The 19,083-nt window shown below is 38.4% G+C and overlaps 1 protein-coding gene across 5 annotated transcripts; it reads left to right on the top strand.

Moving 5' to 3' along the window:
- The first annotated feature begins 1,190 nt into the window (after positions 1-1,190).
- On the top strand, positions 1,191-5,497 carry LOC127378731 (methylmalonic aciduria and homocystinuria type D homolog, mitochondrial). 5 transcript variants are annotated; one of them, XM_051427949.1, is made up of 8 exons: positions 1,191-1,279; positions 1,682-1,729; positions 2,263-2,404; positions 2,774-2,991; positions 3,536-3,641; positions 4,005-4,123; positions 4,234-4,320; positions 4,588-5,497. In XM_051427949.1, the coding sequence occupies exons 1-8, from the start codon at positions 1,205-1,207 to the stop codon at positions 4,804-4,806; spliced, it is 1,014 nt and encodes a 337-aa protein (XP_051283909.1). In that variant the 5' UTR covers positions 1,191-1,204; the 3' UTR covers positions 4,807-5,497. The 5 variants fall into 5 exon arrangements, with proteins under 5 accessions (XP_051283909.1, XP_051283913.1, XP_051283911.1 ...); XM_051427953.1 differs by having other exon boundaries at positions 1,241-1,279; positions 1,685-1,729; XM_051427951.1 differs by lacking the exon at positions 1,191-1,279 and adding an exon at positions 1,299-1,455.
- The last annotated feature ends 13,586 nt before the right edge of the window (positions 5,498-19,083 follow it).

Here is a 19,083-nt window from a genome sequence, read left to right as displayed (position 1 = left end):
ACGGTGAGTGAAGCATGTTGGTCCCAGGGTAAACTCCCACTGCATATCCTGTCAGCTCAGAGAAAGTGTCAATCAGCTTGTCCAAGTCAGCTAAAGAGATGTGTCTACGCCAGCAAAATGTACTTTACTGGCCGTCCTTGTCCTTCACGACTTCTGACAGCAAATGACACTGTTCTCGCCAGGACAATTCCTCTATTCTAGCTTTTAAACTTTATCGATCAAGGGAGGGGATTTTGCTGAGCATGTGTACCTTTTCTCCATCGTTTCTCACCTGGGAACTGCCCCCTACAAACACACTCAGCCTTTGATTCTGGACATTATTTAGAGGTTAACCAAGGTAAAGTTGGGTAGAATTAAAGCGAACTTATTAACTATGAATCCTCTTTCACTTCCCTGGATGTCATAATGTACATACTGAAATTGTTTACATGACACTGAGAGCACTGGGTGTTGATCCATATATATATATATATATATATATATATATATATATATATATATATATATATATATAGAGATACTGAACAGTTCAGGCCTGTGACATCATCCGCCTAATTAATACAACTGAGCAGCTGCTACACCTCGTATTAATCAGCTGTTGTTTCCTAACACCTCTACCTGCTGTGATGGTTGTTGCACGCTTTTGGTTTTACTTTAACAGCAATATGCTTTAACTCCAGGGAATCTCCTGCACGGCCACGTGTCTAAGCTAAAACGAGACAACAGTATCATCATGCTGGAAGCCCTAAATATCTGTAGAAGTGGGTCTTTTTACCCTTTCAGTTCATGTTGAGCAACTTTTGTGTATCGTCTCCCTGCTTTATATGTCCGAGCAGCATTATGTGTATTTCAAAGCAAGCTGGAGAACAAATAACAAATACGACGGGCCATTTAACATGATGAAAACTTTAAGTTAAAACAAAGAAATACCAATAAACTTGGTACTTGAAGGCCACACTGCAGGACACGAGTAGGTCCTGTTATCTGGTAACTTGCTGCCATCTTGTGGTTAAACCTTGTAAAAACAGTAATATCTGAAGTGCAGCTCTGGGTTTTATGGACCAAAAACTCTGCGGTATTAAAATTAAATGAAATAAAAACTAATATTGTCTTATAATAACACAATGTCGCGCAGTTAAAAGTGAAGTTTTGAAGCTCTCCATCCACTAAAACTGTCCGCTGATGTAACTGCTGCGCAAACGACATGCGCAAGAGTAGTTTTGTCCCTCGTCACATCCCGTCGTTGTTTTGCAAACGCGTATGGCAGCGAAGTCGACAGGTAAGAACAACATGTACTTTTCCCAATGTGACGCCATTATCAGATCGATATGTACACGGTTTTTGATGAAGACCATGGAGACGTTCATTGTCCACGCTGTCGTTGTGTTTTGTGCTTGTTGACTACCAACGAGGAAGAAAACAAAATACACAAGAGCTAACGCCAGCAGGCAGCTAGTGAGCTCTTCTGTTTGTGTCGGAGTTTGTTTGTTTGTTGTTTGTGTGTTATTTGTTACCTGTGCAGCAAGTTTAAGGTTATAATGGACTCGACCTTTGGTGGGTTTTTACACGCAGTCGTCGTAATGTTAACTAACGCTGGCTGAAATCTGTTGTTGTTGTTTGAAAAAGAAGAATCGTCTGATGCTCTGATTGTTGTTGTTGTTGTTGTTGTTTTTTAATCCAGCAGGTTGAAGTTAGAAGCAAACAGAGACCAACCACAATGTCCAGCAGTGTGAGTCACCAGCTACAAGCAATTAAACACACACAGAATACAAAATGTCTGAAGTTTCAAATCATTTTAATCCCAGTTGTACTGAGCTGTTAACTCTTGAGGTTTTCTTGAATCACTCAAATGCTGAGCTCTTAAAAGTTAACTTGGGTTACAGTAAATGTGGATGTTTATCAGGGCTGCACAATTCATCGCAGTTAAATAGTCTCTATAAGTTAAATATTCAAACTTATAGAGACTTAATACGACAATAAGACTTATAAAGAAGTGATGTTTGTTTGGTACAGACCCCAACAAATTTCACTTCATCATGATCTTAAGGTTTTTTAATTAAAATTTAAATTCAATTTGTATTTGTGATGTAAATCCAACCTTAATCGTGAATCATATATATCATATTTTTACCATATCATGCAGCCCTAATGTTTCCCAACAACACTGATTCTGTTACGTAAGCAAAACATAATGTTAGTTAATAAATAAAACAAACAGATTGTTCAAATATTGTGTTAACGGACGCCTTTGTTTCTGTGCAGGTGCTGAGTGGTCGGGGGAAGTTGGTCCTCTCTCAGGCCGCTGGCTATCAGGCATTAGCTGCCCTCCGTGTCGGGAGAACCAGAACCTTCTCGGCTGCGAGCTCAGATGAGCCGTACGTAGCCGCATCACCTGCAGACTCAGGTGGGTCACAGTAGTAAATGAATCAGTCACTGTAGTCTCAGGATGTGCGACATGACCAGAATTTCATATCCTGAAAATGACCTCATTGACATATTATTACTCAATAAATATGACGTACTTATTCTTACTTGATTATTTTTCATCTTTTATTTAGAACCTTTGTGCAAATTTTCAATTAAACACGTGACAGAATATTAATGTTTCAGTGTCTCTCAGGGACTTTACTTGGGTCAGCCAGGTATTTTAACACCCAGCGACCCATTTAAGCATTTTGCAGAGAATTACTGAGAGTGGTACGCAGAGCACCCACCAGGTAAAACCTTTGGTCAAAACATAAAGGAGCAAATATCTTTGTCCCCTCCCCTCCAGGTCCTAGGACCGTGTGGCCTGATGAGAACATGGGACCATTCGGACCTCAGGACAAGCGCTTTCAGCTACCGGGTAACGCTGGGTTTGACTGCCACCTGGAGGGCATGGAGGACCAAAAGAAGACTCCAGTCCACAGGACGGTGCCTGATGTACTCACAAACCCGAGCACCTCAGAGAGGCAGCAGTTCATACTGGCCCAGTTTGTTAATGAGTTCCACGTAAGTTTCTGAATAGTTTTTTTTTATTAGCAGTAGGGCTGTAGCTATTACTGAAGACACTGGGGTTATATTGTTTACTAGTCGGGGCTTAACGGGAGCTAATTAAAGCTTCTACATGTAGGCTAACAAAATAATGAATAACAGTTTCACCAATTCTTCCCCAGAATGATGTTCCTGGCAGTGTGCAGAAGGCTTCGAAATGCCATTTACCTCTTTATGTTTTAAAATAGACAGTACATAACGTATAATTGAATTGTTATATGGAGGAATAAAGTATATTATATCTTGACCTTTTTAAAATCCTGCCAACAAGCCTTATAGGCAGACTAGTCAGTTAGTGTAGAGTGGAAGTTCAGTAAACTTAAAAACATTCTCAAACACAGCTATGAACACTGCACGTATCCCAAGTACACTTTTTTAAAGACATTCATATAATCAGTCAGAGTAAATGATTTCAAGGCCTCAAAGCTGCTTTATTTATCTCTCTCTGTGTGTGTGTGTGTGTGTGTGTGTGTGTGTGTGTGTGTGTGTGTGTGTTTGTTAGGAAAAACTGGGTCCTATATCCACAAGAGTCCACAAAGCTGAGAAGTACTTTAATCAGACAGGCACAGACTGCTCCGTATATTCCTGCCCTGAGCTGTTAAAGAAAGGTAAGGGAAGGTTATTTGGCATTAACTCACTTAAAGTAACAATTTTGAAGATCTGTTTCATTTTCTCTCTGGCGATTAGCGGTAATTGTAGCTTTGTTTTTGGACCTCATTTCCCAGACATCCAAACTGTGTCGCCTGTGTGATGTCAGTCAGTTGGTTTTGGTTGTCCGTTACCATCGATCTTTTTTTTGCTTGTTCAGCCATAGTTGTTTACTGACAACGCTAGCAGAGAAATGAAAATCTTTGAGATTACTTTAAGAAAAATCATTTTATAAAGTTGTATGATCTTTAAAACCCCTTTCCATCCTTTAGTAATACAACTGTGTGTGTGTGTGTGTGTGTGTGTGTGTGTGTGTGTGTCAGATCTTGAGCTGTTGTTCCCCTCGGCACCCACCACTTCCATCACAGTTGTGACGGTCACACAGAGGAACAGTCGGTGCGAGGACGCAGCAGAGCAGGACAGAGAGCAGCTGCTTCACAGAGTGAGTCCTGTCAGATTTTGCTGTTGTTGTTGTTCTTCTTCTTGTTTATAAGTTTGGATTTGTCACGTCATGCCGAAACACCTGGTGACTGCGTTTTCTCCTCGCTGCAGTTTGTGAGTGGTGCGAAGGAAATGTGCTTCTCTCTGTGGACCGCAGGCTACTGGGCAGACTTCATCGACCCGACAACAGGAGCAGCTGTAAGTTCTTCTGTGTGTTGTAGTGATCTTCTCGTACTAGAAATGCGTTAACGGTGAATACCAGGGAATTTATAGCCTGATATGTCAGTATCCACTAAGAGAAACTTAACGTAGATCTTCCTATAACCTGAAATCATACAAACCCATAAGGCTCTGTTTCTAGGTTCTTCCTCGTTTTCCACTATGTTTAACAAACCAGAATATTAGAGACGCCTTTGAATTTAATACAGTCCAGTACAAAACCATCACCGTCTTGTTCCCAAACAGTTCTTTGCATCTCCGTCAACTCAAACAACGCTGCGAACAGAGGAGGAGCTGAGACATTTGGGCTTCCACATCGAGGCATCAGGCTCCTGCACCGTTATTCGCCACATCCTGAGAGGAACGCCTTTGTTTGTGGGGACTGTTTTCACCAATGCACCTACTCAAAGCGCTGCTATCGCAAGACTACAAGGACTTACGAAAGTACTCGATGATGAGGAATAGGCTTTTTAATATTATTATTCCACAGAACTAAATCCAAACAGGCCTCTATTTATGGTTTGAAGAAGTTTGGAGATTTGATGTACGGTAGTGTTGGAACATGGTATCAGTGACAGTTTGTCTTACTATAACAAGGACTAGGCTGAGACTCTTAATGTGGACCTGTTTATTGCAGTCGGAAGGGTTCTGACTGCAAACACTTTAGAGATCTTCTGTGTTATGTGATATGAAATGGAAACACTTGACAGGCAGCTGTTAGTTGATTAAAAGATTTCAACAATACCTAATTTAAGACTCTAGCTGAGCAATATAATGTCAACAACCTTTCATACAAACATGTACAGTATTGTTTTTCTGTTGCACAGAATGTAAAGAAATATGCATACTGTTTCAGTTGAAGCACTTCAGTGCTGAGCAAATAAAGTGAGTCTCATCAGACTGCAATGATGTATTTCCTTAGAAATGTTACCCAAATTTACACCAAGGCCTCACTCTTCATATATGGATTTGTCCAGATTAATACAATTGTCAACTCAGTTTTCATATGTGATAAAATATAATATATATTTCCTGTAACAATATTACATTACTGTATCTGATATGTCTTCCCCACCAAAAAGTATAATTTCCACATTTAAATCCTTTAAAAAAAATCTACTTGTTTGACCTCATTAAAGATTTAAAGATTCAAGAATCTGTGAATATGCAAATGTTCATTTCTACAGTTTTCCTGCTGGACACAGATGTTTCTTACTTCACTGTAAAGTCCATTCTCAGTGTGTGTGCACTAGTGGCTCCCCACTTGTATAGGCTGCAGACTGGACCAAAAATTTTTTTGAGTGGCGCAGGAACATTACATTTGAAGAATCTGATCAAATCTACTATATATACTTATATGTATATACAGTATCTTCATTGAAAACCAGGGAACAACTGAATTGAGTCAGTAGATGTATACATTGAGTCAAAGCTGCTCTGCCTACAGGGTGCAATTTTCCTTTCTGTCCAAATCTGTCCAGTAAGACATTTGTGTCATTGAGTATTTTATTTAATCTAACTGCATAAGTGCCTGTAAATTCAGTTTTTATCCAGTAGTCCCAAAGCTGAATAGGGTGTGCAGAAACAGTGATGGTTTTTGTCACCATCTAGTGGTTGATGAGCTTTACTGCAAACAGACTCCTTTACTTTCAACCTGACAAATGTTCTGAAGAAAGTACTCTGAACTAGAGTTTGAATATTTAGTTTTAGATTTATTTATTTTTATTAAAGTTTATATGAAGTAAAATCAAATGCAGATGTGTGGGCAATTTAGAGTTTCCAATTAAGCTGCATGTCTTTGGAATGTGGGAGGAAACCGGAGACACCCGGAGAAAACCCACGTCAACACGGGGAGAACATACAAACTCCACACAGAAAGGGCCGAGGCCGTAAGGCGAACCTTCAACCTTCTTACTGTGAGGCCACATTGAGCCACCGTGCCGCCCTCTCTCTTAAAAAGGATGTGAAAGGAAGTTTTTTAGGTCGTACAGACTTGTTTGACAAAGTAGAGCTGAAGCTCAAAAGCTTTCGCTCTACTTTGAATGTGGGAGAAAAGCCGGAGACACCCGGGGGAAAACCCACGTCAACACAGGGAGAACATGCTAACTCCACACAGAAAGGGCCGAGGCCGCAAAACGAACCTTCAACCTTCTTCCTGTGAGGCCACATTGAGCCACCGTGCTGCCTTCACTCTTAAACTGTGAAAGTTATTTTTTTAGGTCCTTTGACAAAGTATAGCTGAAGTGAGCTTCAGCTCTGCTTTGTCAAATGACTTCAATCTTGCCTGTACATCCTCAAACCCCATCTGACACATCCTTTTTAAGAGTTTGTATTCATCTTGAAAAAACGGCCAGTGATTTTTTCAAGATAAATACAAAATAATAATTAAAAAAAGGGGAAGAAGACTGGCACTGGATACTTACCTGTTCTACTTATCCTTTGATCCACAGCTGATGTAGGAGGTGAACGGCTTCCTCAGAATCCTGGCTGCAGAAGAGAGCATCCTCAGCATAGCAGGGCGCTTCTGCTTCCTCAGTAGCGGTGAAGTTGATCCTTCCTCCGAGTTGCTGACTTCACTGTTAGACAATGAAGTGATGACTGCACAGGCTGGAGTGACTTTGTTTGACCTTCTGAAAAACCTCTTCACTTTGGTGAAAAAGCTGATGTGTTTTTCAGAAGAACTGCCCAGCTGCACTTTTAATGTCCCGACAACAACTTCGTCAAAAGCTGCGTCACCGGACAACATGGCTGCGTGGAGCAACTTTGGAGATCCAAAGTTGCGACAAAGTTCTTTGTAGACAGGGATGTGGATGTTTCCAACAGTCTGTGGGAGAATTGATTTTATTTCTCCCACAGTCCTTGCTCTCAGACGCTCCAACGTCCCATTAAAGTCCACGTCAAATACTGATGTCTTGGTGGAATGAGCAATGTGATCAAGAAGCTTCCCGAGAAGCACAGCGAGAAAGGTCCTATCTCGCTGTAGCAACTCGTCTGCAGAACTGGCAGAACACTTCAGACTCTGATCACCTGAAAGGACTGATCTACGCTGCTCTGATGCAGAGCAGATTTGATCAGCACCCTCCGCACAAAACTCCTCAACATCCGTGACTTTGTTGGGAAAGCAGGCCTGTGCAGTAAACTGCTCAACACTGGACACGTCATCTGGAGAGCAACCCTCTGTGTCAAACTCCTCAATGTCGGACATATCATCTGGATAGCAAACCTCTGTGCTCAACCCCTCAATGTCTGACTCGTCATCTGTACAGCAACTCTTTGTGGTAAACTTTGCAACATCTGCCACCTGGTCTGGACAAGAACCCTTAGAGGAATCACTCTTCAGAGATTCTTCGTCCTCAGGTGACTCAAGATCTGTCAAGATCAAGTGATTCAATATACGGCAGATGAAGTAAACCATATATTTAGTCTGAGATGAACCGGTTGATTCAGACTCAGCAGACTCTGTTGACTTTGTGGGTGAAGGTGACTGTACGATTGCAGCCAACATGTTGTTCACCCTGTGGGTCACTTCTGCTGAGAGAAACTCCAGTAGCAGTTCAGACTCGTGGGATCTCTCCTGTTCGTATCCGAGCACCTCACCGAAACAGAAGTGAAGCAAATCCCCAATGCTGGCTTGGATATCTTCCTCTGTCACATAGCGATAATTACACGTTCTCTGTGAAGTTTCACTAAAAAAGAGAAGACAGTCACACATTAGTCAACTGATCTGCTCTGGGCAGTGGGCAGTGATTTATAGCAGAATCTGCTGGAAAATATTTGATCAATGTGTTGGAAAGTTTGGACTTACCTTGTGATAGAGCTGCTGCTGGCGTTCCTGGCAGCCTCCTGAGCAGTCCAGCTTTCAATCTGAGGTGCCACAGTTTCTGAGACCGAGAGGCTGATTGACTCTATGATCTCGTGGCACATGTCAGATAGAAGAAGGACTGTTTTGATGTGGATTTTGCCATCAGCTATTAACTTCCACTGCCTGGAAGAAAAGATTAAGAATGGGTAAGCAAAACAAACATTTAACCAATGTGTATGTACAGTGTATACAATTAGAATTTCTGCAACTGATTTGATTAATGAATTTTAACTATACTTACTCTTCTGTGATATCATGTACGAATAAATTGAGGATGGATTCAATGACGTCTGATGTGAACAAAGGAACATCCAAATCGCTGCACCTGAGTTCTCCTAGTTCATCCGATGAGATCTAGAAAGAAAAACAATCAATATTCAGCAACAGAAACTAAACACTGGGGTGGGACTGTAAAATAATCTACATGATAGCACTATTAATACTTATGGTACTTTGTGCTGTGCAGAATTAACAAATCACCTTTTAATTCAATCTACAAGATGTCAGAATTTGATGCATTTTAAGAGCTTATGGTCAAAATGAAAGTGTTGTCAAATGTTGCCATTGAAAAGCAAACAGTTAACCATCTGATTTTAACGTACAGCAACCAAACAATTTCTCATACACTAACTACTTTTACTTTTATTATCTCCCCAACAGCTGATCCTACATAACTGGAAGACATCTCTTTTATAAATCTAATGTGTTTCATCAAAAGTTGAACCGACAGGAGGTGAAAACTTTCTCCCTGTAGCCGTCAAGTTCAACTTCTGTGTGTGTGTGTGTGTGTGTGTGTGTGTGTGTGTCAAGGCAAGATTTTCTTACTTTGTAATCCATGTCGAGATCCGGTACGTTCTCCATGGATGTAACTAATCAGTTGTTCTCGTGGTGAAGGTCTGTGTAGATCTGTTCACTGTGATCTCTGGAGCTCAGTGAAATGGACTGTACAACAGAATTCATCCTAAAGATCTAGAATGACACATCAAAGGAACGGAACTCATCAAAGGTATGAACTCATCAAAGGTATGGAACTCATCAAAGGTATGGAACTCATCAAAGGTATGGAACTCCAGAACATTCTATGTTCTATACAAACACACACATACACACAGTACTCAAATGCTTATTCAGCATTATATTGCAGAAACTTTTTTTAAGTGCTGAAGAATAATCTTTTTATGGCAACTTAAAAAAAAAAACACTGAAAGCACATATTCTCAAAATGTATAAATTGTAAGCATATATACACTCACACAGCCCCTTCCTGTTCACGCTGTACACATGACTACATTCCCTGTCATGGGGGACGGACGGCCGAAGGTGGGGCAGGTGAACAGTTTCAGAGACACAGAGACCCTGTCATGGTCATCTCACATCTCCAGCTTGGTTAACAAAGCATAGAAACAACTGTATTTCATAAGTAAACTTAAGAAAGCAAAATTCCTGTGCCTAGTTCTTGTTAACTTTTACAGAGGAGGAAAGCATCCTGACTGGAAACATCACAAAGTGGCATAGGAAGTGCACGACCCAGGCCAGAAGGGGGAGTGCTAATATATCTCCTGCTAAGTTGTTTCTTAAAAGCAGCATAAAGGGAATTATATCTAATTTTTATTATACAACATTGTGTTGTAGATGACAGTAAAATACCCTTGAAAATTGAATGTGCAGTTGTGACATCTTGTGTCCAGCAGGAAAAGTTTAGAAATTAACAAAATTAAACAGAACCGAACTCAGGACAACATTAGACACTTTACATAAACCAGGAGCAGCCATAATCGGCTTGGATGTGGAAAAAGCCTCTGACTCAGTAAACTGCTAATTTCTTTATAAAACACTGCACTAGTTTCAATTTCACAAAACATTCATAGAGACTATTCAAATTCTTTATAATAAACAAGAAGCATAAAAATAAATGGTTTCTTTCAGGCTCCTTTGAGTTGGAGGGTGGCTGTCGACTAGGATGTCCTATCAGCCCCCTATTGTTCACACTCTTTACAGAACCTTGGAGTCAATTGATCAGGCAATTTATTTCGACTTCTTTCAGTTTCCAAGGTTTGAAAGACCAATACAATTTCTTCAAATTTTTACAGCTGAGACATCACACTGAGAAAATATTTAAGAAAGCATACAAAGCTGACCAAGGTCTCAAAATTATTTCTAAACTGTACGAGGGCATGCAATAACTAAGATAAACAATGGCAAATCAACCAACTCACTGAGTTTAACTGGAAAAATATGTAGTAACACAGTATTTTGAAACACCGGCTCTACAGACCAAACCAAGAAGTTGGGTCATTTCTCCATAGGAGTGCGTAGCAGCATTTATTATTGCAGCCAATGGAGCTCCCCCTGCTGGCCCTCAGAAAGAATGCAGGTGTAAGAAACTTCTCCTTTGGCTTCACTTTACAGAAGCTCCATTGGCTGCAATAAGACAGTGATCCCATTCACTCTAATGGAGAATGAGCCGACTTGACACTTCCTTTATGAGCTCAGTTAACAGCTTCCTGATGAGTTTATGGTCTCATTCGCTAGTTTCACATCTTCAATATTATGATGTTCATTTAGTAAATTATGGTCTAATTTAATTAATAAAATAGATGATACTCCACAAACCAATGGGTGACGTCACGATAGGTTCACACTTGGTTGGATCCCAGTACGGCCACGTTCACTAAGAGGCTGCTGAGCCTCGTTCGGTTGCATGCTAACGGCAGCTACATTAGCAGTTAGCGGAGTTGAAGCAGAGCGGCTGAAGGACGTTAGAGGGGAAAATCAGACAATATTATTTTAATAAAATATGATCCAGTTTCACCTAAATCATTGATAAAAGTTGTTTTTTTTGTACACAAATCAGTGAGGCCGGCCCCCAGAAACATTCCTCTCCGTTAGCTAATTGTTAGGTTGCTAACGAATGAATCTTCGCTCTCTGTCGCTAAAAGTTGAAGATTGATTTTAAGGTGAATGTCATGATATTATTGGTTGAAATCAGTTAGTTCATGCTTACATAAGCACATGTGACAAATGTGAAAGACAAAATGATTGGATTTTGATATAAAATATGTAGGTTGTACACAGTGAATCCCCAGGAGAAATAACAGATTTCAAGAGAAAGAAACTCAATAAACTGATCTCTTCATAGGCAATGCCAAAAAAAGAGTCTATTTTCCTGACTTGACAGTTAACGCCATGTTGGTGAAGTTTTAGAGATGATACTTTGACGCCCCGTTCTCGTGAATTAGCCAGAATGAGTCAGGTTAACTATTGGCTTCATGTTCTTATTGAACAGCTTAAACAGTTTGGCGTCACCCTGTAATATATTTTTAAATATCATCATGTATACAGTTGACTATTAACAGTGCTTGAATAGGAATGAAAAATGTTATACGGTTGTTATTCACATGTAAGCAATGGGTAAAGTGATTTATATGGTGTAAAATAGCAGAAAAGCAATAGGAAAAATTAAACAAAAGGATTTTTTTTTTTACAGGCATAATTCTATCAACTTCAACATTAAGTGAGAAACAGCTGTCTGTCCTGTAAAAACAAAAAATGTAAAAACAATACACTTATAGGTGAAGATTGCAGAGATGGAGACATGTAGGCTATGAGGGCCCAAAAGTAAATAAATAAATAATAATAAAGATATAAATAGATATGGTAACTAACTATGGTAGCTTTTTCAGTTTTTAATGATCTGTTTTATATATTCTGTATTCAAGTATTTCTTCATTTATTTATTCATATTCCCTCTAGATAGAAAGGTATAAAAACTAATGACAATGCCAATTCAAGCACTGATGTGAGCTATAAAGCCGTATCCTTGGACACATTTGTTAGATATGTTATTGTTTTATGATTTGCTTTCTTCAAGAAAATCAAATGATGTTCAAACGTAGGACTTTTTTCAGAAAGATTAAACTGATTAAACCACTTTAGGCTGTAGTTCCCATTGATGACACAGAGGTCATGAATTTATTTTGAGAGAGAGGTTTTAGCAAATTAGGGAGAATTTACATTCAACAATTAAACACAGACATTAATTTCAGTCCAGTCTTACATATACACTATATGGGAAAAAGTATTCAGCCACCTGACCATAATACCAACAGGGACTGAAAGGACATCGTATTCAAATACATACATACAATATGGAGTTGGTCCCCCTTTTGCAGCTATAACAGCTTCCACTCTTCTTGAAAGGCTTTCCACAAGATATGGAGCGTTTCTGTGGGACTTTGTGCCCATTCATTCTATAGAACATTTATGACAGGGGTGTCAAACTCATTTTGGTTCATGGGCCACATACAACCCAAATTGACCTTAAGTGGGCCAGACCAGTAAAATTGAGGCATAATTAACTATAAATAGCAACAACCCCTAATTTTTCTTTGTTTTATTGCAAAGAAATAGAAATACATTTTCTTCTTTTCACAAAACATTATGAACAATGAATTAAGCTGAATTTTCTTAAGGAAAATAAGTGCAATATTATTCCTCAGTTTATCATTTACACATGTGCATTACAGTTTAAAGATTACAGTGGATGTGGGTCTACAAAGCCACAGAACTTTAAGTAACATGTACCTGGAACTGAACAATATAGTATTTTACTTTATGATTACATTTATGATGTCAAGATCTAGAAATTATTTTAAATTTACATACATTTTTCACATCTGTGCAGTAATCCTTCCCCCCTCTAATTCTTTTTTTCTTTTTTTTTTTTTTTTTTTTTTTTTTTTTTTTTTTTTTTTGTTTTTTTTTTTTTTTTTTTCGGTCCCCCTTTTTTTTTTTTTTTTTTTTTTTTTTTTTTTTTTTTTTTTTTTTTTTTTTTTTTTTAAATTTTTTTTTTTTTTTTTAGGCCCGGGAGGAGGGGTTTTTTTTTTTTCTTTTTTTTTTTTTTTTTTTTTTTTTCCCCCCCCCCCCCCCCCCCAGCGTTTTTTTTTTTCCCCCTCCCACTTTTTTTTTTTATAAAAAAAAAAAAAATTTAATTTTTAAAAAATTAATATAAATAAAAATTTAATCTTTTTTTTTTAAAAAATAAAAGATTATATTTTTTTTTTTTTTTTTTTTTTTTTTTTTTTTTTTTTTTTTTTTTTTTTTTTTTTTTTTTTTTTTTTTTTTTTTTTTTTTTTTTTTTTTTTTTTTTTTGGTTTTTTTTTCCCCCGGGGGGTTTTTTTTTCTAAAAAAAACCCCCCCCAGTCATATTAATACTCACATTCCTCGAGGCACTGGCCGAGGAGGTGGAGTGGCAGCCATATATGATTCGAGCGTTTTAATGGACCCTAAACCTAAACTAAATTATAATTCATTTGAAAGCCTTGTTCTTAGTCTTTCTCACCCAAACTGGAAAACATTGCAGCCAGTTCTATTTGTTATAGTGTACCGCGCTCCTGGACCGTACTCTGATTTTATATCTGAATTCTCAGAGTTTTTATCAAGTTTAGTCCTTAAATCAGATAAAGTAATTATTGTAGGTGATTTTAATATTCATGTGGATGTTGACAATGACAGCCTTAGTAATGCATTTATATCATTAATAGACTCAATTGGCTTCTGTCAGAGTGTAAATAAACCAACTCATTGTTTTAATCACACTCTTGACCTTTTTTTATCATATGGCATTGATATTGAACATTTAATAGTCTTCCCACATAATCCTTTCCTATCTGACCATTATTTAATAACTTTTGAATTCATACTATTAGATTATAAGCCATTAGGCAAAACTTCCTACAGCAGATATCTATCTGACAGTGCTGTAGCTAAATTTAAGGAGGAGATTCCTTCAGTGTTTAATTCAATGCCATGTCTGAATTTAACAGAGTCCTATAACGACTTTAGTCCCTCTGAAATTGATAATCTTGTCGATAGTGCTACAGGCTCACTACGATCAACATTAGACTCTATCGCTAAAAAAAAAATAAAATTTTTAAAAAAAAGAAACTTCCCCCCTTTTCTAACCCCCCCCCCCCCAATTTAAAAAAAAAATTTAAAAAATTTAAAAAGAAATTGCCTCTTTTTTAAATTTTTATATTTTTTTTTTTTTTTTTAAATTAAATTAAAAAATAATAAAAACCCCCCCCTTATTCCCAAACAACCCTTTTATTCACCATTTAAAAAAAAAAATAAGAATAACCTTAGGTTCCTCTTCAGCCCTGTAGCCAGGCTGACAGAGAGTCACAGCTCTATTGAGCCACATATCCCCATAAACTTAAGTAGCAATGACTTCATGAGCTTCTTCTATAATAAAATTATTACTATTAGAGAAAAAATTAATCACCAACTGCCATCAACAGTTATCAGTGGCTCTCCAAGTTCAGGGACTTCTGTCAATGTAAACTTAGATATATATTTAGACTGTTTTTCTGCTATCGATCTTCATCAGTTAACTTCAATCATTTTTTCATCGAAGCCATCAACCTGTCTATTAGACCCGATCCCAACTAGGCTGCTTAAAGAAGTTGTTCCCTTAATTGGCACTTCTTTACTGGATATGATTTTTTTTTTTTTTTTTTTTTTTTTTTTTTTTAACTCCCTTTTTTTTAATTTTTTTTAAAAACTTTCTTATAAATTTTACTTTTTACCCAGGGTTTTTTGCTTTTTATAAACTTTTTTCTATAAAAATAATTTATAAATATTTTTTTTTTTTTTTTAATTAAAATTTTTTTTTTTTTTTTTTTTTTTTTTGTTTTATTTTTTTTTTAATTAATAAAAAATCTTTTTTTTAAATTTAAAAAATCCCTTTTTTTTTTTTTTTAAAATTGGTTTTTTCTTTTTTTTTTTTTTAAAATTTTTTTGTGCTTTTTTACACCCCTGGCCCTATATTTTTTTTTTAGAGAGTTTTGAACATCAATTTGATATAAAAGAACCCCACTAAGCTGGTTTAAGTCATGCTCCCTTCAGGCAACATTATGAATCACTACATTAACTTTTTTTATAACCCAAAATTAATCAATTATCTAAATTACAAACTGTCTTAAGGACATAAAAACCTGATGACCTGCAATATTCTCATGTTAAACTCAGAAACCATTACTATTTTAAAAAATTAGACACATCCTATCACAGACAGATGCAGAAAAACTAATCCATGCATTTGTTACTTCAAGGCTGGATTACTGCAACTCTTTATTATCAGGTTGCCCCAATAACTCCAATAAAGCTCCAATTTATTTAGAACCCTTCAACACGAGTACTGACAGGAACTAGAAAAAGAGATCACATCTCTCCTGTACTAGCTTCTCTGCATCCTGCCCACCTGAAAAAACTGAACTCACTGCACCATACAAACTAAAGTGGGAGCTATTACGAAAGGTCAAGTTATCCTACTGCCTTACATGAGCAATAGAGTTCCACCAAACCAAACTCTTTTGTACTGAAGCTGCTGACTGACATATTAGTGCACAATGTTCAGTGTCTTCACATTCACAGTAAGTATGCATTTTTGCATCTTTTAGCCTTTATGACTGCATCAATATCAGGCATCAAATCCTGAGTAGCAGCCAATTTCAGAATGTCTTCTAAGTGCTTATGTGTAAGCCTTGAGCGCAACTTTGATTTGTTGATGCTCATTACAGAGAAAACCTGTTCACAAAGGTAGGTAGTCCCAAACATGCAGAAAACCTTTGTAGCCAGTGCTGTCAGTTTGGGGTAACCCGGCAAGAGATACTGATAAAATGTGTCCAAGCTCGTCGAGGCAAATTTGACCTTCAAATCTGAATCACACTGTAAGTCAGTTATTTTAAGTTGGATGTCTACGGGCAGATCAGAAGCATTGACTGTGAATGGCGAGCGAAAAACTGCAAATTCTGTTCACCAAATCCCTGAAACCATTGCTCAAACTCCCACAGCAATCCTGTAGTCTTGTCTTTGTACCAATTCATGTAAGCATTAACTCCATTCGCACGCACATCTGTTAGACGAGGAAAGTGAGCAGGGTCACCACTTAACAGCTGTGTTTCTGAAAACAGCCCCATACCATTATCCCTCCTCCACCAAACTTCACTGTTGGCACAATGCAGTCAGGCAGATAACGTTCTCCCGGGATCCACCAAACCCAGACTCGACCATCTGACTACCAACTAGAGAAGCGTGATTCATCACTCCACAGAACACGTTTCCACTGCTCCACAGTCCAGTGACGATGCGTGTTACACCACTCCATTTGACGCTTTGCATTGGACTTAGTGATGTAAGGCTTGCATGCAGCTGCTCGGCCAGGGAAACCCATTCCATGAAGCTCCTGCCGCACAGTTTTTGTGCTCACATTAATGCCAGTGGAAGTTTGGAACTCTCTGTGATTTTACGTTGTCTTCCGCTTCCTGGCTGAGTTGCTGTTGTTCCTAAACACTTCCACTTTCTAATAATATCACTTACAGTTGACCGTGGAATATCCAGCAGAAATAAAATATCATGAACCGTCTTATTGCAAAGGGGGCATGCTATTACAGTACCACACTTCAATGATGGTGGTCTTACACCTGATCTACGTATGTTTGCAATGGGGTCTGGGACTTTGGACCATCACTCTAATCTACTCTACAATGTCTTATTTACTTGTAGATATTAGTGAAATAAATTGTTTGAGATTACCTGAAAGTCTAAGGTTTTATTTTCAAAGTGGAGTCATACATGATAAACTACACAACCAAATAAAAGTTTGTACTAAAAATAGAACTTTTGGTTTTATTTCAAATTTTGTTTGAGATACCGTGAGCAAAAAACACAAATTCACAGATTCTGTGAGTGTTAAAGATCCCCTCCAGACATGTATTACTACATATACGTATAAATCAACATTAAAATCCTTAAAAAGGCACCTACTCCTTTTACCTCATTAAAGATTTAAAAAATCTATGAATATACAAATGTTGTTCATTTCTAAAGTTTTTCTACTGGACACAAGATGTGAGGATACAGATGATGACTCTACTGGACACAAGATGTGAGGATACAGATGATGACTGTAAAGTCCATTCTACATACATACGTACATCACACTGTAGAAGTTGCATACTGCAATTTTCCTTTCTGTCAAAATCTGTCCAGTAAGACATTTGTGTCATTGAGTATTTTATTTAATCTACCTGCATATGTGCCTGTAAATTCAGTTTGTATCCAGTAGTCACAATGTGCAGAAACAGTGATGGTTTTTGTCACCATCTAGTGGTTGATGAGCTTTACTGCAAACAGACTCCTTTACTTTCAACCTGACAAATGTTCTGAAGAAAGTACTCTGAACTAGAGTTTGAATATTTAGTTTTAGATTTATTTATTTTTATTAAAGTTTATATGAAGTAAAATCAAATGCAGATGTGTGGGCAATTTAGAGTTTCCAATTAAGCTGCATGTCTTTGGAATGTGGGAGGAAACCGGAGACACCCGGAGAAAACCCACGTCAACACGGGGAGAACATACAAACTCCACACAGAAAGGGCAGAGGCCGTAAGGCAAACCTTCAACCTTCTTACTGTGAGGCCACATTGAGCCACCGTGCCGCCCTCTCTCTTAAAAAGGATGTGAAAGGAAGTTTTTAAGGTCGTACAGACTTGTTTGACAAAGTAGAGCTGAAGCTCACAAGCTTTCGCTCTACTTTGAATGTGGGAGAAAAAACGGAGACACCCGGGGGAAAACCCACGTCAACACAGGGAGAACATGCTAACTCCACACAGAAAGGGCCAAGGCCGCAAAGCGAACCTTCAATCTTCTTCCTGTGAGGCCACATTGAGCCACCGTGCTGCCTTCACTCTTAAACTGTGAAAGTTGTTTTTTTAGGTCCTTTGACAAAGTATAGCTGAAGTGAGCTTCAGCTCTGATTTGTCAAATGACTTCAATCTTGCCTGTACATCCTCAAACCCCATCTGACACATCCTTTTTAAGAGTTTGTATTCATCTTGAAAAAACGGCCAGTGATTTTTTTCAAGATAAATACAGAATAATAATTAAAAAAAGGGGAAGAAGACTGGCACTGGATACTTACCTGTTCTACTTATCCTTTGATCCACAGCTGATGTAGGAGGTGAACGGCTTCCTCAGAATCCTGGCTGCAGAAGAGAGCATCCTCAGCATAGCAGGGCGCTTCTGCTTCCTCAGTAGCGGTGAAGTTGATCCTTCCTCCGAGTTGCTGACTTCACTGTTAGACAATGAAGTGATGACTGCACAGGCTGGAGTGACTTTGTTTGACCTTCTTCTGAAAAACCTCTTCACTTTGGTGAAAAAGCTGATGTGTTTTTCAGAAGAATTGCCCAGCTGCACTTTTAATGTCCCGACAACAACTTCGTCAAAAGCTGCGTCACCGGACAACATGGCTGCGTGGAGCAACTTTGGAGATCCAAAGTTGCGACAAAGTTCTTTGTAGACAGGGATGTGGATGTTTCCAACAGTCTGTGGGAGAATTGATTTTATTTCTCCCACAGTCCTTGCTCTCAGACGCTCCAACGTCCCATTAAAGTCCACGTCAAATACTGATGTCTTGGTGGAATGAGCAATGTGATCAAGAAGCTTCCCGAGAAGCACAGCGAGAAAGGTCCTATCTCGCTGTAGCAACTCGTCTGCAGAACTGGCAGAACACTTCAGACTCTGATCACCTGAAAGGACTGATCTACGCTGCTCTGATGCAGAGCAGATTTGATCAGCACCCTCCGCGCAAAACTCCTCAACATCCGTGACCTTTTCTGGAAAGCAGGCCTGTGCAGTAAACTGCTCAACGTTGGACACGTCATCTGGAGAGCAACCCTCTGTGTCAAACTCCTCAATGTCGGACATATCATCTGGATAGCAAACCTCTGTGCTCAACCCCTCCATGTCCGACTCATCATCTGAACAGCAACTCTCTCTGGTAAACTTTGCAACATCTGCCACCTGGTCTGGACAAGAAC

This window comes from Dicentrarchus labrax, unplaced genomic scaffold (genome assembly GCF_905237075.1).
Source record: "Dicentrarchus labrax unplaced genomic scaffold, dlabrax2021, whole genome shotgun sequence".
NCBI classification, from domain to species: Eukaryota; Metazoa; Chordata; class Actinopteri; family Moronidae; genus Dicentrarchus; species Dicentrarchus labrax.
The sequence above is the reverse complement of the archived record's forward strand: the minus strand, read 5'-3'. Positions and strand labels throughout refer to the sequence as shown.